The 24,874-nt window shown below is 40.1% G+C and overlaps 1 protein-coding gene across 10 annotated transcripts in view; it reads left to right on the plus strand.

The window, feature by feature from the left end:
- Positions 1 to 24,874, plus strand: part of KLC1 (kinesin light chain 1) — a 91,672-nt gene that overhangs the window by 14,400 nt on the left and 52,398 nt on the right. For all 10 annotated transcript variants that reach the window (XM_037901028.2, XM_037901025.2, XM_037901027.2 and 7 more), the window contains exons 2-4: positions 15,777 to 16,038; positions 21,687 to 21,917; positions 23,434 to 23,512. In XM_037901028.2, coding sequence (XP_037756956.1) covers positions 15,778 to 16,038; positions 21,687 to 21,917; positions 23,434 to 23,512 — 571 coding nt within the window. In that variant the 5' untranslated portion in view covers position 15,777. The remainder of the gene's footprint in view (positions 1 to 15,776; positions 16,039 to 21,686; positions 21,918 to 23,433; positions 23,513 to 24,874) is intronic.

Below are 24,874 nucleotides of genomic sequence, written 5' to 3' on the forward strand. Positions count from 1 at the left end.
TTTGGATATTTTCTACATTTTCAAATATATTGATTTCAATTACAACACAGAATACAAAGTGTACAGTGCTTACTTTGTATTTATTTTTGATTACAAATATCTGCACTGTAAAAAACAAAAAATAGTATTTTTCAATTCACCTAATACGAATAGTTTAGTGCAATCTCTTTATCATGAAAATAGAACTTACAAAAGTAGAATTATGTACAAAAAATAACTTTTATTTTTGAGTGCAATGGAAAACTTTAGAGCCTACAAGTCCGCTCAGCCCTATTTCTCGTTCAGCCAATCACTCAGACAAACAAGTTGTTTACATTTGCAGGAGATAATGCTGCCCACTTCTTCTTTACAATATCACCTGAAAGAGAGAGCAGGCACTGTTGTAGCCAGAGCTGCAAGATATTTATGTGCCAGATGTACTAAAGATTCATCTGTCCCTTCATGCTTCGACCACCATTCCAGAGGATGTGTCTATGCTGATGACTGGTTCTGCTCGATAACCATCCAGAGCAGTGTGAACCAACACATGTTCATTTTCATCATCTGAGTCAGATGGCACCAGCAGAAAGGTTGATTTTCTTTTTTGATGGTTCGGGTTCTGTAGTTTTCGCATCGGAGTGTTGCTCTTTTAAGACTTTTGAAAGCATGCTCTATGCCTCGTCCCTCTCAGATTTTGGAAGGCACTTCAGATTCTTAAACCTTGAGTTGAGTGATATGTCTGTCTTTAGAAATCTCACATTGGTACCTTCTTTGTGTTTTGTCAAATCTGCTGTGAAAGTGTTTTTAAACTTAACGTGTGCTGGGTCATCATCCAAGACTGCTATAACATGAAATATATGGCAGAATGCTGGTAAAACAGAGTAGGAGACATACGATTCTCCCCCCAGGAGTTCAGTCACAAATTTAATTAATACATAATATTTTTAACGAGCATCATCAGCATGGAAGCATGTCCTCTGGAATGGTGGCCGAAGCATGAAGGGGCATATGAATGTTTAGCATAACTGGCACGTAAATACCCTGCAATGTTGGCTACAAAAGTGCCATGCAAATGCCTGGTCTCACTTTCAGGTGACATTGTAAATAAGAAGCGGCCAGTATTATCTCCTGTAAATGTAAACAAACTTGTTTGTCTTAACAATTGGCTGAACAAGAAGTAGGACTGAGTGGACTTGTTGGCTCTAAAATTTTTACATTGTTTTGGTTTTGAGTGCAGTTATGTAACCAAAAAAAAAATTTACATTTGTAAGTTACTCTTACAAAATAAAGAGATTGCACTAAGTACTTGTATGAGGTGAATTGAAAAAACTTTCTTTTGTTTGCCATTTTACAGTGCAAATATTTGTAATAAAAATAATATAAAGTGAGCACTGTCAACTTTGTATACTGTGTTGTAATTGAAATCAATATATTTTAAAATGTAGAAAAACATCCAAAAATATTTAATAAATTTCAATTAGTATTCTATTGTTTAACAGTGTGATTAAAACTGCGATTAATCACAATTAATTTTTTTAATGGCGATTAATTTTTTGAGTTAATTGCATGAGTTAACTGTGATTAATTGACAACCCTAGTTCCCACCAATTCATTTGCTAAAGAAGTAAGGAAGAGAGATCAAATGCCCTAAAAGGGCTTTGAGCACTTTTATGCCAAGTCATATCCAGGGATCCTAGTTGTTTTAGCAGTGCAAGAAAAATTTAAGTCCACTAAAGGCACTTCTTAGAACAAAGGTGCAAAAAGTTTGGAATTATTTGGATGCAAGGCATATTCATCAGCCTCAGTGCAACTTTGGGTGGCAAACTACCAAGTCCTGATCACAAAATACAGTAGAGACCCGTTTACACGCGAATCTGCTTAACGTGTGGTAGTGCCATGCCTCCCAGTGCTACCTGTTTAACACGTGAGACTCGTTAACACGCGGCACAGGAACTTGCTATGTAGCGCTACAGATTTGCTCACTAACTCACTGACATAGAAATAGAAAGGAAGTGCAGAGCGGTAATGTGTTGTACATCTTTACCAATATTGGTAAAGACGTATTATGCATGCTTAGTCATTGTCACGCTAGAGAGATATATAACATATAGTAGTTATATAGTAATATATATACTACATTAGAAAATTTTAACCGTAGGCCTAATATAATGGCAGAGGGCAAGCGTCAACGTTCCTACACTGTAGAAGAAAAGCTAGCTGCAATAGATCGAGTAAATAGCGGAGAAACCCAGGCCAAAGTTTTAAAAGATATTGGGATTGCCAAATCTACTCTCCGAGGGTGGCTAAAAAACAAATCTAAACTGAATGGCTTCGTACAAAATATTGATTCTGCTGCGGGGCTTAAGTGAAAATGTGTGCACTATTCAGCAAAACCCACAATAGACAAAGCCATGCGCACGGGGTTTGCTCAGAAAAGGCTGAAAGGAATGCCGCTAAGTTGGCCAATTCTTCAAGCCCAAGTGACAAAATTTGGAAATTTAACGGGGGATGAATCATTCCAAGCCAGCAAGGGGTTTATAAGTTTTTTTTAAAAAAGTATCATGCCATAGTGCAGGTATCGATTTCTGGAGAAAGCCGGTCAGCTGATGAATCAGCTGCAAACGCATTTCCCACCGAGTTAAAATCTATTTTACAAAATGAAGACTACCACAAAGAACAACTTTATAATTGTGATGAAACAGCTTTATGTGCAAAACTGCTACCTGATAAGACTTTAGCCTTTAATTATGAGACACAGAAAACAGCTGGATTTAAAAAGATAAATGATCGTGTGACTTTTTTTTTTTGTAACAATAAGATGGGCAGCCAGAGAACAGATGAAGTGCTTCTTTCCCTCCAGGACTCAAAGGCCACACTGTGATCTGTGGGAATCTGCCATCTCCTTATAGGAAACCCTACAAGTACCATCACCAGTAGAGGGCAGCATCCTACTTCTGGGTTCAATAGCTAGGGTACCAATGAAGAGAGAGGCTTAGGTACTCCAGGTGATATCTATCTTCTGTCTCCTTGGTCAACTCTCCATCAGATTTGACCAGAGCACCAAGAGTTATGCTGCAGCGTATCTGGAGCCTGCCCCTACTTTCAGAAACTGCCTTGCCCCTTTTTACTGGCACTGGGCAACCATCACAGCTGACAAATGGGCATTAAACATCATTGTCCAAGACTACCGTATATATTTCCATTCCTTACCCTGTCCCTACTCACCCCTTTGCCCTGTCCCTCTTTGAGAACCTTCTGATGAGAGAAATAGAAGTGGACTAACTGCTTTGTCTGGGAGGCATAGAAGAGGTACCACAAACATACAGGGGAGGAGGCTTCTACTCCCAATATTTCCTTATCCCAAAGACGAAAGGGGGTGTTTGTCTTATGCTAGAACTGAGGAGGCTGAACAATACGTACACCACTTTACATTCAGGATGGTAACACTTGCCTCTCTTATCCAATCACAGACAATATAGTTCCTGGATTGACTCCAGGTAGGAAGAGTGTACCTTCCTGAAGACAGGTTCCCATCAATGCAGTTGGTATTTTTCAGGATATTATGAAACCCAACTAAGATGGTACAAATATGACAGCATTTGTTAGGCCATGTTAGTGTGCCCTTATGTGGTGATGGTTGCCAGATTTGAACTACAACCGCTCCAGCTCTGGCTCAGTTTGGTCTATTTGAAAACCAACCAAACAAGAAGATTGTGGTTCTATCTCATGTCATTGCAGAACTGAGATGGTGGAAGGAATCCACAAATGTGCAGTGGGGTACTGTTTTCAGCTTCTGCCCTGACAAGGACTTTAATCACAGATGCATTAGGGACAGCTTGGAGAGCACACCTGGACCATTTGCAGGGACCTCATCCCTGGAAAACATGGGGGCACCCATCATTAATCCCAGAGCTAAAAGCAATTAGGCTAGCCTGCATATAGCCTTCCTGTCTAGTCTTCAAAACTCCACAGTGCAGCTCCTGACAGACAACACAACTGTGATGCACTGTATAGACAAACAAGTAGGAGAATGTTCATCTCCCCTCTATCTGGAAGCTATCAAGTTCTGGACATGGTGCTACTGTGACCCATAAATCCCTCAGTGCCAACTGGCAAGGGTGTGAAAAAAATATCCTGATCCTGGTGTTACCTTCTGGTTCACCAAAGAATATCATGTGAGATGTTAAATGAAAATCAGGGTTGTGCTGGTCATTAATATAATTGTACAGTGTATGTACTGCTACTGGGTAAGGAGTGGTGTGCGTGTGTGTGTGTGTGTATGTATATGCCACAGTTGACCAATCAGCTGCTGGTCCAGCTCCTGGATTCCTGGACCTGCTTTGACAGGACTATTGCTAGAAACCACATCCAGATCTCAAATAAGTGCTCTGCATGTCTGTTGGCTGATTGAGTAACACGGACAGAGACTGCTCCATACCGTCCATGAAATCCTGATACAGAACAGGAAAACACTGAACAGAAGAAAGACTTATTCATGTAAATGGAAATGGCTTTTGATATGGGTATCCCAACATACTCTGGACCTGGTTCAGGCCTTGATACCAAAGATCCTCAGTTACTTGTTGTGCTTCAAACTGCCTGGCCTTTCATTCAGTTCTGTCAGGGTCTACCTCGCAGCAATATCTGTTTGTCAGCTTCCTGAACAATCATGCTTTGCCTTTTCTTGCTCAGTGTTATTGAAGTTCCTCAAAGGGCTCTGACATATTTGCCCACCAGTCAGAGAACCAACTCTTGCCCAGGACCTCACATAGTCCTCCCTGAGGCTCAAAGAGCCTTCCTTTTGAACCTCTTTTGGAATGGATCTTACACTACTCATTCTGAAGAGGATATTCCTAGTGGCTGTCACTTCAGCCAGAAGAGTGAGTGATCTTCCAGTGGGTGTGATTGAACCTACATATACAGCATTTTACAGGGATAAGGTGGTGCTAAGATGTCACCCAAAATTCATCACCAATGTGGTCTCACAATTTGATCTACCTGTCTTCCTGAAACCACACTCTGCACGGGGGGTGGGGGAAGTTGCACAGATGAGATGTCTGGACTTAACTGTATTACATTACAAACTGTTCAGACTGTCTCCCAATCTATTTTAGTGGCTATAGTTGGGTGTTCTGAGGATCAGGCCATCTTCTCAAAGAGAATATCCAAATGTATATGACAGTGTGTATCACTATTTCCAGTTAACTTGTGTAACCCTCCCACCAAACATCAAGGCGCTCTCCACCAGAGCTCAAGTGACATCTTCCACCTGCTTTAGGAATGTACCAATATCAGAAATCTGCAAAGCAGCAACCTGAAGTAACCAGCTGACCTCTATCAAGTAGTATGTTCAGACTAAGCTGCAAGGTCCAATAACAAGTTTGCGAGAGCAGTTCTTTTTCCATTGGCGTTTGACTTACACAGTTGAGACTTCTCATTCCCATCATCCTGAGAGAATACTACTTCCTGTTACTTACAGTGGGATCCACACTGGTGTATACTCGAAGAAGAGTACTTACTCTGTAGTAACTGGTTCTTCAAGATTTCAGTTTGGATCCCACAACCCACCTTCTGTCCCTGCTTTTGGAGTCCTCAGCTAACACAGGCTTTGAATTGTGAGGCAACTGAGGGAGGTTGCAGCTGCTCCATTCTTTATGCTCTCACAGAGGATCAGGAAGAGGCACAGACCACATGTGCAGCTCTGGTGGAGAACGCTAGGCAAAAACCTCCAATTCTGCATACGTGCGGCACATGTAGACAGTAGAATTCATATTGACAACATCTTGAAGAACCTCGGTTAAGTAGGGTTAGTAACTGTTCTTTTCTTCCTTGTCGTATATTTCTGATAGTATAAAGAGGCAGAACTTAAAGGAAAGAGATCCTCACCTGAGCTCTGGCCGAATTATGGCACTCTGAGCCTTTCATGTGGCATAAAGGGTTCCCAAAACCACTGTAACCAGCGGGGGAGGATTCCCTAGCATAGGCAATGTGAAGGACAGCCATAACTTCCAAGGATCCCTTGCATGCCCTGTCATCTGGGGCAAGAGAGGCATGTTGCAGTGGGACCAAAGCACTCAGCTTCATTAGGGAGATTCTAGGCAGAGTTGCAGCCCATAAGGAGCCCAGGGAGCCTGTTCTAATGACAAGACCAGAGTCTGGGCTGTCAAAAGGGCTTGTGTAAGCACAAAAATTCTACTGCTTAATTTATATCATGATAGTTGAAGCGGTATAGACTCCCAATGTGGACACAGTTATACCATGTATAAAGGAGCTTGTATAAGCATAGCTTGCCTTTGTGAGGGAAGAGGAGTAAGTTATGCTTGTATAAGGCACCTTTCTATTGATGGAACTATTTTGGTAGAAAATTACACCCATACCAAAATAGCTAAATTGCTACAAAAAATGCATGAAGACCAGGCCTAAGTTATTCTGGGGCTCACACCAGCCCCTAGAGCAGCCAAGAATTGGGAGGTCCGAGGAGAGCTCAAAAGCCACCTAGCAGAGGGGCAGTCCAAAATCTCCCCCAAAATAATTATAACATTTCATTTCTGAAATTAGTTCAATGATTATCCTTGCATATATGTAATCAGCACACAGAAATAAGAACAGATTGTATTTCACGAGAATTGGCTAGGTAGAGCACAGAGCAAGTGGCTTTAAAAATTTATTAAAGATGTAACCCCTTCCCCTCCCCCTGGTCATAGCTTAATTGCAGTTTATTCAAGAAATTTGTCAACCTTACTCTCACTGTGGATTTATAAAGGTTATTTTTCTATCAAATATTTGGTTTAAACAAAACTATCCTGGTAAATTGTCTGACCTCTGTTTAACAAGAAAAAAAAACTGAATGAATCTTCAATTATTGACCCAATTGTTGTGTCACTCCACAGGATTTCCATACAAAATACAGTTTTATAACAACCTAGGGCATTAAGACTCCATACATGTATCATGCTAAACATATATTAATATATTCATCTAAACAAGCAGAAACTCTTAATTGAAACATAATTTATTAAAATGGGTAGCCTTAAAATAACCCTGGGGCTTTGTCATATAATGCAACATACTTAATATTTCTAGCATGTTGTCTGTACTAATGAAGTCATCCACCTAAGGAACAGGCATGTTCACTCTATGTAAGATTTTAGAAGTTAATAAATACATTTTGTAAATTTTAAAGCTCTAACAAAAATGTAACTGTTGGTATTTTTTTTTATGTTTATCCTTACAGCCTTGTAATGTCAAGGTTGTAGGTTAAATCCTCGACTTCATTCAGTCTTTAATATGACATATGTCAGTACCATCAAGAGGTCACAAATACCGTCTTTTTTTCAATATTTGTAATTAAGTAGTAAATTATTATCACGTCTAGTCTCAAAAGCTCGGCTATTAAAAAATCTTGTATTGGCTCCTAGTGACAAAAGTTAGTGTCCAAAGATAGTACTTGAACTTTCAAGAGAGAGGAATTAAGAGGAGGATTAACCTGAGTTCCATATGAAGACCAGTTGTAGAAAGAAAATACACCCGAGGCACGATGTGTATATAGTCTGTATACCTTTATTTAAAAGGGACAACAAAGCTGACATAGGATGACTAAGGACCTGAATTAGGTCTCTAAAATAAGAACATGGGAGAGGAGTATTTTAGCAGCATTTTCACAGTATTTTAGAGGAATATTCCTTAAAATAACTTAAGGGACTTGTTCTGTGCGTAGTTGGTGTAGAGCTAATAGTTTTCTTTTTAAATGATAAAGACCAATTGAAATGTTGGAGCATGTAGCCACCTCTGTTCTTACTAGTTAATGTTTCATAGCAGAAAAGTGTGCTAGTAAGTTACTGTAGGTTTTTTGAATTGTGGAGATTTGCCGTGGTGCCTCCAACATTCTGATCATTAGAACAGTATTATGAGTTTATGGTCCTTCAAACTTGCTACTTCATCTAATCTTCCCATTTTATTCAGTAGAGTTATGCTCCAAAGCATAGCCACTAGCTCAGGGCTTAGAAAATCCACTTTTTAGTGAAGTTTTTTGGTGGGGGTAAGATAGGATATTGACTGGGAGTCTGACCTGGTTCTATTCTTGGTTTTGCACCAAAGCTGGCATTACACGTTGGCCCTTAAGGATATCAAATGACCAAGCCTACTGTATGATTGTGGGTGAAGGTTACATATGTGGAAAAGAGAGAAGATTTTAAACGACACCCACATGATGCAATGTATAAAAACACAATGTATGTTGTTAGAAATTGCCTGTTGGAGAAAAGCGAAGTATTAGTTAAGATCTTAGACACAAATTCCTAAGAAGGCATTATCCTTTAAGAGCAAGGTTCGCTTCTGACTGACAGATATGGCACTGTATTCAGACTGGAATATCTGTCTTGTATCTGAGACCTCCAAACTTTTTTTAAGCTGCTGATCCTTGCATAGAAAATTTTCATCAATACCTTTCAGTTATAGTACACCCTCACTATAACTCCCTTCATCATAATGAACCTTCGGCTCTAATGAAGCTAGTCCCTGGATCCCACTTCCAGCCTCGCTTCTGCAGCGGGGGTTAACAGCTCCTCCGGCCCTGCCGCTGCAGTGGGGCTCTTTTGCTATAATGAACAAATGGCCTGACAGGTTCATTATAGCAAGGGTGTACTGTAGTTTAAGGAAATCTAGCCATTTCTGACTTGACACCTTCGCTGTAAGCTTGTGTATTTGCAGATTAATTCGGTAAAGTAGTTCTTAATATCTGTTAGTTTCCTAGGTTTGGGGGAGTGGGGCTTGTCAGGGGGAGGGTGGGGGTTTGGTGCCGGTTTGTGTGTGTGGCTCATCCGGAGGGTCAGGATATGAGGGGGTATGGATGTACAGGGGTTGGGTGGATGAGGGAGCAGCTCCCTGTACAGTGATCCTTCCCCCTGCAGCTGAGGAGCAATTGGTGCAGGAAGTGCCGGGGAGGAGAAGGGGGGAGTTTGCAGAGCTTCCTACAGCCAGGGGAGAAATCTGGGGGGATGGGTCTGATATGGCCGCAGTTGCTGTGCAAGGGAAGAGGAAGTCTCATCCTCTCCAGCCCAGCTGGGACTAGCAGCTGAGCCCAGCACTGGGTAGGAGCTACCAGCCGGGTCTTTTCCGGTCCCGCCCCCTGCCCCACAGTGACTTACCTCTCTGCCGGCTGCCCTGGGTACCCAAAACATACTGTTGGGGTGGGTTGCATGACCGCTCTTGTGGCTTCCCTTTGCTTCCCCATCAGAAAGTCATTTTTCTGCAGGGAAGCAGAGAAATCTGCTGGGGACACTAATTCTGTGCATGCATAGTGGTGCAGAATTCCCCCAGGAGTAACAGTGTGTATATGTGTTGTTATCTATATCTATTTCCCATAGTGCTTGTAGCTGCTCATCTCAAAACATACAACTTGACTAAACCTTAGAACAGCTATGATTTCATTGTTAATTGTGTGAGGCCTTATTTTCTAATGTTCAAATATACATGCAATAGATAAGCTATTCAGAAAAAGGTTCACTGATGATTTAACTTGACAAAACATTTAGCATATTTACTAAACTTTTTCAGAGTATACTAGAATGAGAAATTCCAAAGCATTAAATACATGAAATACATGAAAACTATCTAATTTAACTTAATTTAAACTTCTAATTCTACATCTTTTCATAGTTATAAGCATAAAGCATGGGCTTTTCTAAAGTGCATAAGGTAGAGAAGAGGTGCTCAACTCTCTTTGACTTTCAAAATCTAGAACTTTAAAAAATTGTTTGTCTCTTCTGCAAGTAGGGCCCATGTGCCAAATCCTGCAGTCTTTACTTGGACAAAATTGCCATTGGAGTTTTCTAAGTGAACAAAACAGAATTTGTTGCTTAATGAATAGTAATTGCTATACATGGCAAAGATTCATTTTGATAGATGCATTTCAGCCTTAAGGAAACAGAGTGTAGCTACAACTATTCTTTTATTGAGAATCTATGTGCGAATTACAATTAAGTGTGTGGGTCTAGGTGTGAAATTTTACATGAACTGTCTTTTTCTTAAAGGTGATCTAAAGGGGTTGACTTTTGTATAGTTTTTAAAAAACAGGATAAAAACATTTTGTGTGTGCGTCTTTGCAAGTCATCTTTAAATGGTAGTGTTCATGTTTAGGGGCTAAACTAACATTTGTTATTTCAGTCTCTTTAATATATGTACATTTCAGATTTAAAGCATAAACTGGAATTTCTTGAACAAAATTTAGTGCAGTTCAAAATGCATAGTTTTTTTTCTTTTAAGTGCAGGCAATCAAAATTAAATTGTTGTGATGTGACTAACTGTGCACTGTAATGTCTCTGAAACCTTGTGATTGAGCTAAGAGATGATAAATCTTCTTGTCTCAGCATCCAGAGGAGTTATTCTTTGAGACAGCTGTTTAGAATGTTAGTGAATATTTATATACCTCATAAAAGATTCAGTACCTTTTATGTCTGGTGCAGACATCGCGCTACCCTTGTTCAAATCACTGCCTATTCTTCTAATTTATTTATAGCCAATGTATCAAGGTTATTTGACCGTTTTTATAAGGGTCTAGAGTGGAGCTATAAAATTATTATAGAATAGCATTCAGAAGTTTTGGATTATGTTTTGGAACTAGTTGTGTTCACTAGGCTGTATTTCAAATATCAGCACACTTCTACAAGTACAGTAAACTTCCCCCACCCCCAGGTCTCTTAATTTTTTTTGTTAGTAGTAGTTCACTTGTAGATTGTCTCCCCCTGCCCTCTCCTTTTTCATAACAGTAGGTCTGAAGCCTTCCTGAGCAGCAGTGTGTCAGGCAACTGTTTTGGTAGATCAGGGGTTCTCAAACTTCATTACACTGTGATCCCCTTCTGACAACAAAAATTACTACACGACCCCAGGAGGGGGGACCAAAGCCCGAGCCCGCCCAAGCCTGCTGCCCCAGGTGGGGGGGTGGGGGTGGGCATAGCTGCCCCCTGCCCAGGGCAGAAGCCCTCGGGCTTTGGCCTTGGCCATGGGCGGTGGGGCTCAGGCTTCGGTTTCACACTGGAAAAACACCAGTCTGGCTTTTCTAGAACCTATTAATAAAGCATTGTTTGGCTGAAACTGGCCACTAAAATTTGCTTCAAATTTAATGTTGCCCAGTGAAATTTGCCATGTTGCTCCATGAAAATGGCACTTCTTTTCAGGGGTGGGGTGGAAGAGGAACAGCTTTACATATAATACTTGCCCTTCCCACACAATCTTCATAGCCTATTTACTAACTAAACTCCAAACCTACCCAAAGAACAGAACAACGTAATTGACCAAAAAAACCCACAAACCCAAAGATACTATGCATATTTAAAGATGAAACCTTAATTATATAGCAGTCCTTCCAGAATATATTATAATACAAAAAGAAAAGGAGTACTTGTGGCACCTTAGAGACTAACCAATTTATTTGAGCATTAGCTTTCGTGAGCTACAGCTCACTTCATCCACTCTCCTTACAACAAGCATGAAAATCAAGGTGGGCCATTTCCAGCACAAATCCAGGTTTTCTCACCCCCCCCCCCCCCAAACTCACTCTCCTGCAGAGTTGTTGTAAGGAGAGTGGTCACTTTGGATAGGCTATTACCAGCAGGAGAGTGAGTTTGTGTGTGTGGTTTTTGGAGGGGGGTGAGGGGGTGAGAGAACCTGGATTTCTGCAGGAAATGGCCCACCTTGATTATCATACACATTGTGAAGAGAGTGGTCACTTTTGATGGGCTATTACCAGCAACAGAGTGAGTTTGTCTGTGGGGGGGCGGAGGGTGAGAAAACCTGGATTTGTGCTGGAAATGGCCCATCTTGATGATCACTTTAGATAAGCTATTAACAGCAGGAGAGTGGGGTGGGAGGAGGTATTGTTTCATGGTGTCTGTGTATATAATAATGATATTCTGCAATTTCCACAGTATGCATCCGATGAAGTGAGCTGTAGCTCACGAAAGCTCATGCTCAAATAAATTGGTTAGTCTCTAAGGTGCCACAAGTACTCCTTTTCTTTTTGCGAATACAGACTAACACGGCTGTTACTCTGAAACCTATTATAATACAGATATCATTCATTAAACTTCGATACCATCAATATAATCCATAGTTTCCATATGTTATCAAATATATCTCCTTTGTCCTCTATTTTGTAAATCATTCTCTCAAGCACTTTGTTTTTCAAGTTGAATTATCTTGGCTAATTCTGACAGGATTTGTCTGTCTTCACTGTAGTTTCAAGGTTATTGTACACCGAAATGTTATTTAAGTGGCCATTCTCTTATATCCCATCCACAAAGATGGAGTCTGTTCCTTTCCTGGCAGTAGAGACACATTAGAATTCTGAATATTGACATTCACAATTGAGGAGATTCTGAATGCTTCCATCATGCTGCTTTGTCTCCAGATTGTGGATTTCTCATGTTGCCTTCAAAAATCCCCCATTTCATTTCCTTGGGTTGGTAATTCACAGGTCATAGATATCAGAATCTGGATTACATCTTTCAGAGTAGCAGTCGTGTAGTCTGTATCCGCAAAAAGAAAAGGAGTACTTGTGGCACCTTAGAGACTAACAAATTTATTACATCTGTTAGTATTCAGTTTTAGAATCTGATTGCCTCCCTTTTAAAACCCCAGGATTGGAGCAAATGTAAAGTCAATAATATGTTTTTAGGATAATTAAAGTCCGGTCTGCAAGTCATGACTATGTTGTTTTAAATATGTTTGTCTGCACTGAATTTAAAACTTAATTCTAAACATTCATTCCTTGTCTCCTGAGGGTTCCTGTTCCGGGTAGCTCAATTTACAAGCTGCTCTGTTGGACCAGATGCAGCTGCTGCTGGGTTCGAGTCTCCTAATTACAACTTTAATGTATTCTCTGAGAAATGTGTGCCAGTTTCTTCATTCTTTATCAAGCCTTTTCCCCATAGTAACAAGTCACAGCATCCATTTTGCATCTCCGATTTAATTGAGCATACAAATTGTGTCCCATAGGAAAAACCCCAGTTAAATGACACACACTATACAAACTAGTTCATTTATTTTTTCCACTCCAGGAGATTGACCACTTGCAGTGTGTCTCACTTTATAACAGATTTGTTATATTTTCTTATTATATGGTACAGTTTTTATCAACAAATTACTATTCAGCTGTCTGTCTTCATTATCTGGAATCCAATTAACTTTTGTTGCAGTGGTTAAAATGTATAGCTCAGCAAAAGCATTCTATTCTGTCAGTTTCCTGTTGCTGTCGGTTTCTGTTACAGCATACTAGACTCACCACCCTTTTTCTACAGACTGTGGAGACATTTTTGCATGCAGTCTGCTTTTGAAAATTTCAGAAATATCCCAAACATCTGAAAAACACTTAATCTTTAAAATCAGGCTTTTCAGAGGTTCTCTAATGTGAAATGAAAATCTATAATGGCCAGATGTCTTCTGCTATTTACCTTCATTTCCTTACTGACAAGGATTAAATGAGTTTGCATTCAGCAGGGAAATAATTAATTTTAGGGAGAAAGGGAGCATGTCAAATTATGTGTGGGAGTGGGCAAAAAGAAAAATTGGGTACTGGTTTTATTGTAATCATCAATAGTAAAAACACGATACCTATGAGGTTACAGTATAGTTATTACCTCTTTCATTGTTTGGAAAATTTATATAAATTAAAACATTTAATAATTTCTCATATCTTTTCTTTCTGATGCATCTCTTTAAAATCTTATGTTAAATTAGTATTTACTTAATTTTAAAATAAGTTTTAAGAGTATAACATTCTATTTGTATATTTGTATGTCAAAATTATATCAGAATGTGCTGGATTTTTAAAAACATGATACTATGAGGCTGCTAGTTAACATCTTACTCTTTCTTTTGTTTATCAGTTGTTCCATGAAATAAAACATCTTACTACAATATTCGGCTAATCAGCAATTGATAAGCTTATTTACTACACAGTGCTAAATATGTTGATTTTAATATACAATTTAGCCATTCAAACATAATGGCCAAGATTGCTCAACTTGAGACATCTTAAACTTGCCTAATGTTCAGAAGGCATGTGCTTAGCATTCTGGTATTCTGGGCCCCTTTTTAAATACCTCAAGTTAGGTACCCAAAGTCATTATTCACTTTTGAAAGTCTTGTTCAATATATTTTGAGAACTTTAGTTTTAAGCAGTATGTGTAACTTCCACCTACTTTGTAAAATCCTTCCCTGTATTGAAGTATGTTTGTTTGATTTAAGCTGTCATCCTTAGGATTTCTTAACTATTAGCAGAGGTTTGCTGAAGTAGAATGATGGTATTGCTTGGTATTCTTCCCCTCCTAGCATCTACTCTGTCACTGTATCAGGGTGTACTAAACATACAAATGTCACCTTGCTAGGTGCAGAGGAACAATTTGTCTGTTCAACTGTTACATTAATTTAGAATGGAAGAGGTATACAGGACATTTGGCTTAGGATCTGATTCTTAAAAGTGATAGGATGTCCTATGTCTTCTGTTGTTAATTCCACATCATGCTTTTGCTTCTCATTTTATTAACTGAAGATTTGACATCATACGGATCCCTTTTGCGTTTTGTCACCTTTGTCTTACCTCTTTGTAGTGTAAAATATTGCTTGTTACTGTTCCTCTTAATTCCTTTCAATAGTGAACTCCTGAATTCCTTCAAATAATTGGGGCATTAAAGTATTTTATGAGCTAGTAATATAACAGAATGAATTGGTGATTAGTCATCTTCAAGCATTGTGATATTTAAGCACTTTCTTACATAATATGGAAACTGTTACGCCTTTTTTTAAATAGGAAATTTAAAAACAGTTACATCTAACAATTAGATGTGCCAACAGTTTCAGATCCATATGTACCTTGAGGTTACCACTCTTTGACTAGACTAGAATAATAAACCTAGGCTAATTTTAGAGTCCTGCTTTTGTTTTGTGATGTAAAGGGAGTGTATTGTTCCTGGCTGCTGGGAGGGAGGGTGTTCTTCCTCCTTTCTTCTCCCCTCTCAGTAATGAAAGAGAATTCTGGTGTCAGTCAGTCAAGGACAAATGCAATTCCCTGTGTTTCACTGATCGTATGTTTGTGGAAATATGTTGTGGCTGATTCTGGTCCTCCATCCCAGCTTCTGTATGTGTTGAAAAGTAGCCACAATGGACTGGGGAGAATCCTCCAACATAGAGCTGACAGATGTGGCCCCATACTGCTTCTCTTTATGAACTACAGCATAGAGGAAATGGTGGGGTTGGTAGTGGTGTACTTAACACCACAGGGATTATGGGCTCTAGTACATGGACAGCTGTGAATGAAGGCGTGGTTGTAAAATAGAGGAGCACCGGGGCTGCTCTAACTTATGTCAGGGACCATTTTTGGTCTCTGCAGCAGCACAGAGTCTATGAGAGAAAGACAGGTGGTTTAAAGGAGAGAGAGCACAGAATCTGCCCTGTTGGGTGCTAGCTGGAAATTCTTCTACCATGTATTGATATATTTTTGGTTTTCAGTTCTTTTGCTTATGAAAGTATCTTAATATAAACTTTGGACAGAGATGAAAAAGTTGAGCACTTTTGATATTCAATGACAACATTTAGAAATAGTGCATGCAGTGTGGAAGTGTGCTATATGCAGTATGTAGACACATAAATATATTTTGAATAAACATCTATTCATGCATAACTTGAATTTAAAATGCACATGTATGCAGGCTTTATTAAAACTAAAACATTAATATTCAGTTGATTTTGTTGATTATTTTATTTTTGTATTTGTTATTCACTGTTGTACTTTTTCATTACAGAATGTATGACAATATGTCCACAATGGTGTATCTAAAGGAAGAGAAGTTGGAGAAGCTTACTCAAGATGAAATAATTTCTAAAACTAAGCAGGTGATTCAGGGACTAGAGGCACTGAAGAATGAACACAATTCCATTTTGCAGAGCTTACTTGAGACATTGAAATGTTTGAAGAAAGATGATGAAACTAATCTGGTGGAAGAAAAATCAAACATGATTCGAAAGTCGCTGGAAATGTTGGAACTTGGACTTAGCGAAGCACAGGTAAAATTGAAGCAGGGGAAATCGTTTCAAGCTGTGTGTGCAGTTATGATATGAAAGCAAATGCAAACTTATATCTTTTTGGACTGTGCTTTAGTTAGAGGTGTAGAATTGAACACTTGGATATCAATTCTTAGACTTACACAGAATTTATTAAAAATTAGCAGTGTCAGTTTGCATTCAGAAGTTTTTAAAACCTGATTATAGCTTGTAGGGAAGTAGGTTGAAATAACTATATAGAGTGACTGACAGTGGTGGTTTTAGTGCATTATGCAGCTAATTATGCATTGAGCATTAAATCTTGGTCCACTGAAATAACACAAAGCTATTCTTTGATTGACTTTAGTGAAACAAGAATTTTTATTTTATATATAGGCTTTCTTGTGGCACTTGCCATGTAGTGTCTGAGCACCTCACAGGTATTGATGATGCTCACAACAACTCTGGAGAGTTAGGAAAATGTTATCCTCGCTTTATATATGGGTAACAGAGGCACAGAGAAATTAACTAACTTGCCTGAGGTATACAGAGCTGGGAATAGAACTGCTGAGTCCCAGTCCAGGACTATAATTTTAAGACCATCCTTTTTGTCCCTTGAATTTAGGATTATCTTTCTAGTACTTGGTAGTGGTAGGGCATAAGGGTCTCTAATGTTCACCCAACATTTTAGTAAAATAAAAAAAAAATAGTTTTGAGGGTTGGCTAAAAGTTGAGTACTGAATCAGAGGAACTTTCCTTGTTTAAAAGAGAGAATCCCTCTACTGACTTTTTATGAAATGGCTTGGTTGCAAAAAATGTTGTTTTGGGGAAGGTGGGCAGATGCTGAAAAACCTGATTTGTGTGTGCATAAGTGCTGCCAGAGAAGGGCATGTGATCTGCAACAAATTAGTTTGTGACTTCAGACTATTTTAAAAATATTTATTTTCAAAATGCTTTTTTACCAATTTGAATTCTTTTTTTTCAAGTTTAATATACAAAGTTGCAAAAGATAACAAGAATGGTAGGACAACCAGTCTTTGGAGAGTGTGAAACCTTCCAACCCTTGTATAAGAACATATCTGTTGGCATTTTTTATCAGTTATATGGGGTCTTTTAAAGTTACCTTTTGTGGGTGTAAAAGGTAACTTTACTTTTCTCTAACTTTGTGAGAAAATCCTTATAGAAAAATAAAGAAATAGAAAAGGAAAAATGCTTAAAGCACTGGATTTAGACTCAGGAAATGAGACTCAATTCCTGGCTCTGTCAGAATCTTCCTGTGTGCCCTTGAACAAGTCTTTGAATATCTTTGTGGTTCAATTCTCAATATGTAAAATGAGGATAACAGTACACCACTGTGAGATAGGGAAACTCTGTGTGTGTAAATTCATTAATATTTGTGTGACACAGATTTTTTTCCTCTGAAGATAATACTCATTTTGCTAAAGGAGTAATCTAATTTCTCGTTTCACTTTCCCACCTCCACCAAAATTTCTCTAGAGAGTAAATTTACAGAAGACTTCAATTCATTGTAGTATGTTATAAATCTGATAGCTACAGGCATTGTGAATAAACTGGGCAACACTTTTGCCTGGCTTTCCAAAATATACTTGAAATTTTGTATGTACAACTGGTTACATGCAGATGAGCTAATTACTTAGCCATTTTTTACACATGTAAAATACAGATAAGTTTGGAAAGACCTGCTGAAAATTTGATCTTCTATGTAGATGGACTGGAGTGTGTAAATATTAAATATGAGCCTGAAATTGACAGTTGTTTCCTGAAAGTTTATTCAACATATGAATACATTTACCCTAAAGATATCCTTTAAAGAAGGATGCGACCGTCTGAAAAACTGAAATTTTAGTTAACATGAATCTTGCATATAAAAATATTCAGGTTCTGAGATGCTCAAAGCTAACTTTAAAAGAAACCTTTTTATGAAATCAAGGAAAGTGAGAACATAAATCAGGGTGGCAAACTCCTTCTCTGTGTATAGCCAAATGATCTCTTTAATTATATATAAGCCAGGCTTACAAAAGTGAAGGCCATAAGGTGCCTGTGATCCATACCAGTTTTCACACTGCTGTCAGTGGGAGATTTGCCCAAACAATGAACGTAGAATATGGTCCTTACATAGTAGTTAGTAAAATTACTTTTTACTCCTGAGGGCATTTTGCGCCAAAAAATTCTGCGCACAATATCTTAAAATTCTGTAAATTTTTATTTGTCAAATAAATGTGGAGGCTCCAGCATGGCATTGGGGCTCACAGGCCACTGGCTGCACAGAGGTAGGAGATCACTCTGCAGCTCCTCCCCACCCCCCAGGACATGGACTCAGTGGTGAGGCTGCACCCAACCCTGGCAGAACACAATGACTGAGCCTGCCCCCAAAATACCCCAGAGCCCTGCCCCTCCACACCAGGTGTGAGCAGACAGGCTCAGCCCAGCAAGATGTAAGTGTGGAGGGACTTAGTGTGTGGGGGGAATCCAGGTGTGGGTTGAGAGATTCTGTGGGGGGCAATATGGGTGTGGGTGGCTCAGTGGGGAATCTGGGGGTGGGGGAGATCTGGATGCACAGGGGCTTGTTGGCGGGTTCTGGGTACAACGGTAATGGGATGGACTGGGCAGGAGGGGTCCAGGTGAAAGTGGTTGGGGCTCAGCAGGGGTGTGTGGGGGGATAGAGTTTGGTATGGGGGGTTCAGTAGGGGGGTCCAGATGTCTGGGGAGTGGGGCTTGGTGGGGTGGGGATCCGGGTGTGGGTGGCTCGTCGGGCTGGTCCATGTGCAGAGAGTGGGGTTCACTGCGGGCGGGCGGGTGGTTCAGAGTGCAGGAGGGGGGTGAGGCTTGGCGGGAGGGTCTGGGTATGAGGGGGTGTGGATGCACGAGGGTTATGCAGATGAGGGAGCAGCTCCCCATACAGTGATCCTGCCCCTGCAGCTGAGGAGTGATGGTTGTAGGAGGCGGGTGGCGGGGTAGTTTGCAGAGTTTCCTGCAGCCTGGGGAGAAGTCTGGGGTAGGTCTGACTCGGCCCTGAATGCCGTGCAGGGGAAGAGGAAGTCCTGTTTTCCCAGGCCAGCTGGGACTAGCAGCTGAGCCTGGCTCAGGGTAGGAGCCACCAGCTGGATCTTTCCCCTGCCCCACAGAGGTTTACCTCTCTGCTGGCTGCCCTGGGCACCCAAAACATACTACTGGTGAGGGTCACACCACTGCTCTTGTGGCTTCTCTTTGCTTCCCTGTCAGAAAATCATTTTTCTGTGGAGAAGCAAAAAAAACTGCAGGGGACATGAATTCTGTGCATGCACAGTGGTGCAGAATTCCCCCAGGAATAACTTTTGCATTTAGCAGTATTAATGAGAAAAAACAATGCAGGAGGTTTTTAGATAGACACTGCTCTTTGTCCTTTGTTGGGTATATGTGTGTGCAATTACCTGTCTTGTGTGAACAGTTGTAATTGTACATAATTGTATATGCAGGTCAGATGTACAATTGCAAACCTTAGATTATTTGAATCCTATGATTATTTTCCCTTGAAGCATTATTAGGCTGGAGAATTAATACCTTATTGAGATGAATATTGGTAGTTCATAAACCTACCTTCTCAGACAGTTTGAAATAGGTGCTCAACTACTGCTCTATTTTGGGTTACATTTGGAAGGTTTCTTTGCAACCATAAGGGTTAGAAACTTAACACATATATTAAAATGAAAGCTTACGTTCTGCAGAATGTGAATTTTTCATGGAGGCTGAATAACATAATCAATTATGATTTAACATTTGCATTTCATGTTCCGGTTTGCAACCTTACAGTTGCATATACATAGGTTTTTGCATACATGTTAGGTACTTTGTGACCTTTGTCCGGCTCTGCCAGAAGGATAGGAGACTCGATGATGTGATTTAATTAGGGCACAACTTTATTCCTAAATGTCTGGGAATCCTGGCAGAAAAAACTGCAGTGGTGGTAATTCCATAATCATTTACATATATGCGGGGGGCTGCTGTCAGCCCTCCTTTTTTACCCATTCTAGTATGCAGCCAACCAGCTGCTGGGACCTCACCATCACCCCCAAATGAGAGTTCAGGGGGCTATTGAGGGGGAGAGAGGTTGATTCTCTGCTATACCTGTCATAGGAGCCCTGAAAACCCCTGATTACCTTATTCCTGCCTTACAGAGTACCTGCACTGGGCATCTACCCCAAGCTTACATAATAAGTTGCAACATCATAACCTAATCTCGGTTCCATATTTTTTGCCCTAACTAAGCTCCCAACCCACTGTGAGGAATATGGAAAAACCCCCCACTTCATGTTGGCCAGTCTGATGAGGGGTCAGGGGGATGGGAAAGAATTTTTCTCCTCACCAAGAAAGGAGCGACTAGTATAATGGGTACAGTGAATCATGACTAAGGCGACTAGTTTGTCACAGAAGTCATGGATTCCGTGACTTTCTGTGACCACTGTGACTTCTGCAGCAGCTGGTGCACCTGGCATGGGGGCCACCTGAGCAGCTCAGGCAGCCCCTGGGCTAGTCGCACTGGCCGGTTCTGGGGCAGGCTCGGGCCACCATGCCCCCCCCCAGCAGAAGCAGGAGTTTGGGTATGGGAGGGGGCAGGGAGTTGGGGCACGGGATGGGGTGAAGGCACTGGGTGGCGCTTACCTCGGGGGGGGCTTCCCAAACCGGCGACATGCCCCTCCCTCAGCTCCTAGATGAAGGCATGGCCAGGCAGCTCTGCACGCTGCCTAGGAGCTGAGTGCAGAGGGGAGGTTGCTGCTTCCACGGAGGTACAGAGCCAGGTAGGGAGCCCCCCCGGCTACCCTCCCCCATCACCTGTGGTGGGGAGGCCCCCTTGCTCACCCCCGAGCACCTGGGCTGACACCCCTCCACCCCCAAGCACCTGTGGTAGAGGCGCCCCCCCAAGCATCCACAGCCCCTATCCTCCCCCCCAAGATTTAGTCAGGGGTATATAGTAGAAGTCATGGATAGGTCACGGACTGTGAATTTTTGTTTACTGCCCATGACCTATCCGTGACTTTTACTAAAAATACCCATGACTAAAACGTAGCCTTAACCATGACAAAACCTGGTATTTTAACTGCTACCAAGGATGGCAGGGTGTGTGCTGCTCCGCCTTGTTCAGGTAAAAGAGTGTTTTTCCTGCACCAGCATGGACATAAATTGTCCCCCTTCTCTTCTGGTCACCTGGTGGGGATGGTTCAGTGTTCTCATGCTGACCTAGTATGAATCTGCCATAACAAGTAATTCTGTGGCTGTGTAGCCCTTAAAGGGGCCACATACCATTTCGGACAAGACGGAAAACAGCCTGTATTACTTCACTTGTGGAGAGGTTGTTCCCAGCTATCAAAGTACGTTACTATAAACCGCAGTCAAGGTAGCCAACTTATAAAAGCTGCTGTATGTTACATCAATAAAAGCAATCACACCACAGCATAGGAGTAAGAATTTCTTCAGATTAGTCTCAGCTGAACAGCAAGCAAAGCTGGCAGAAGTAGAGAGAAATCAACAACCAAATGGAAATTATGAAAAGGGCCAGACAAACATTAACAGATTTCACAAGTGCAATGGTATCTATGCATGAAAAGCCTTATATGTTAATACTAAAGGAATGCATTGTACAGGAAGAATGTATTGTAATCTCTCGTGCTTTGTAGGTAATGATGGCCTTGTCAAATCACTTAAATGCAGTGGAATCAGAGAAGCAGAAATTGCGTGCTCAGGTTCGCCGGCTATGCCAGGAGAATCAGTGGTTGCGTGATGAACTAGCCAGTACTCAACAGAAATTACAGAAGAGTGAACAGTCTGTGGCTCAGCTGGAAGAAGAAAAGAAACACTTGGAATTCATGAATCAGTTAAAAAAATATGATGATGATATTTCTCCATCAGTAAGTAGATATACATTCAAAAGCATTGTGTCTTTTTGTTAGTAAGCTGCCAAGAGCTTTTTATTCGCAGATATGAATTTTTAGCCGTTAAAACAGGCATTTCATATATAGATTTTAATTTGTTTATAGATTGATTTCTTCATATATTTATATTGTCCTAATCTTACATAGTTTATACATTCACACAATAGAGAACTGCTTCCCAGAATCTTTATTTCAGGAAGACCTATATTTTACAGATGATAGAGTAACTACACTGTAGACTTGAGGGGGTAAAAGTCCAGCATATAGTAAAACACTTATACCTAGCAACACACTAGCTTAAAAATTTACTGGGAAAATTATCTTCAGAAAGCCATAAAATGTCTGTTTTAAACCTCACAATAAAAGGAGAACTGAGGATAAGGTGTAAAGGTGTATAAATTGTAGATATAAAAGGAAACTGCATTATCTGGAGCAGTCTGGAAGATGATTTTGACCTAGATAGTGGTCTCACTATTTTTTATTATTAAATATTTGTATTAGCACTAGAGTCTCTAGTCAGGAAAGGGGCCCCATAGTGTTAGGCATTGTGAAAACACAGACACAGTCCCTACACTTTACAGTTTAAGAAGGCAAGTGACATATGAAGGGTCGGGAAAATAGGAGTGCAAGCAAATATGTACAGTTTTAATTTTATACATATGTATACCCTTGCAAAAGTGATTTTCATAATTTTAAATAAAGTAAGTACTTGGTAATCTACCTGCCCCTCCAGCCATCATTGGTTGATTTATGGGCATTATCACAGAAATGGATCTCATCTTGTAAGTTGTTACTGTCCAGATGGTGTCTATGTCTATTTCAATCAATTGTTTTATTTTCTTCTGATCTATTATTGCAACAGTTCAGGAGTGGCAAAATGCATGTGTTTAGACATGCTAATCAACTGCTAGACAAACCCTTTCTAGCACAATGTGAATACAGTGAATTGTTTTGGTCAGGTAGTCAGCTGCATGCAATGCAAGGAAATCTAAAAAAGCTAAAACTTGTTTTAAAAGGAAAAAAAAAGCCAGTGAAGGCTATTTTTTTGAGTCTTGGTTCATAATTATGTTCTTAAGCATATGGAATACTACCTAAATAATAGGCTAAACAAGGAATTATAATCTTCAGACAAAATCCTATATTATAAAATATATAATATAAATATAAAATATCCTAGCATCTTCATGCTTTGGAGCAAAAAACCTTAAAATTTGGCAGGCGCATAGTGTGAGGTCAGTAGTGCCCCTTTTCCTGTCCTTACAAAGATCCACGTAGATCTGACTGAGTTAAAAACCTCTGAAATAAGATTGCCAGTGCAAATTTAATTCAGCTGTCTTGTGCATATGCATTGAGATAGTCTTGCCCAGCATCACATAGGACATCCTGTATGCATATCTTTAATAATAGATTTTATATATAATTGTATATAAATATTAAATCTAAAATCAGTGAAAATAATGTAACATTTTGTTTGGGACTGGGGTTTGTATAGGAAGACAAAGACACAGATTCTACCAAAGAACCTCTGGATGACCTTTTCCCCAATGATGAAGATGACCCAGGGCAAGGAAGTAAGTGAACTTCAGATTATATAATTACAATATATTTCTGCAGAACAGAAGCTTGGTTTTATCTTCAGGGAAATAACCAATCATCAATTCCTAGAGTGCTCTGGTCTAGACACTGTGCAACATAGACAACAAGGACAATTGCAGCTTTTAGGATTTATTGTATGCAGTAAATTATGATATAATGAAGATAAAAATGTTTCCCTGATGCACTTTTCTGTAAATTTCTTACTCCAGCACTGACTATGTTCATCCCTTCCAAAGGGTGAAAGACAGAAAAGCTGATTTATGAGGATGATGTTCCCACTACATAAGAAGGGTGGGCTAGTCTAAGCTGTTTTTTTGTTGTTGGTTTTGTTTTGTTTTTAAAAAGCTTGCTAACTACCCCTGACCTCATTAGGAGCTAATTTCAATACAAAATTAGGCAGTAACTTGCTAACTTAGGCAGAGAAGCTTTAGACTCCCAGCGTCAGGACCTGTTTCAGTCAACCTTGAGACTTGGTAGTCTGCCCGGGTAGTGGGTTCTATGGTGACCTGTATGGTTAACTTCCCTGGGCAGGCTTCCATATGCAGCCTCATCAGTTGTATTTTTGTCACTCATAAGGACTATGATTTTTGCAGTTAATACTCCCTCCAGAGATGTTATCCTCTCAAGGCTGAAGGGTTGATGAGTTGGATGTAACACTTGAGTTACACCTTTATCATTATTTATGTTACCATAACAGCTAGGAGCCCCAGTTATGGACCAGGACTCCATTTCGCTATGTGCTTTATGAGCATAGAACAAAAAAGATGGTTCCTGCCCCCAAAGAGATTACAGTTTTACGTATAAAACAGGAAACAACAGATGGATACAGACAGACCGTTGGGATAGGATAAGGAAACAAGACAATATTGGTCAGCCTATGGTGTCCGCACACCAGCGGCCTTAACCATTGGCAATTTTTTTGTAGGCATCAAAGAAAAGGAGAGTTTTAAGGAGGATAATGAGGTAGCTTCGCAGATAATTACCAGGGAGCTTCTCCTAAGTCTGCAAGGCAGCATGGGAAAAAGTGTGATGGTGCTTGTTTGGAAATTCAGCAAGTGCGCAATAGAAGATGTCATGAGAGGTCCGATAGGCATCTTAGTCGACCTCTAGATAATAAATGATAGATGATGGTCTCTTAAAGGGCCTTGAAAGTGAAGACCAGTAGTTTGATCCAAAAAGGAAGGGGGAGCTAGGGGATGCAAAGAGATGGGTAACATAATCAAAGTGAGAGTTTAGAAAAACATAGACAACAAAAAAGCAACTGCAGCTTTTAAGATTTATTGAATGCAGTAAATTGTGATCTAATGAAGATAAAAATGTTTCTCTGATGCACTCTT

The sequence above is a fragment of the Chelonia mydas genome, chromosome 6, assembly GCF_015237465.2.
Source record: "Chelonia mydas isolate rCheMyd1 chromosome 6, rCheMyd1.pri.v2, whole genome shotgun sequence".
In the NCBI taxonomy this organism is placed as follows: Eukaryota; Metazoa; Chordata; order Testudines; family Cheloniidae; genus Chelonia; species Chelonia mydas.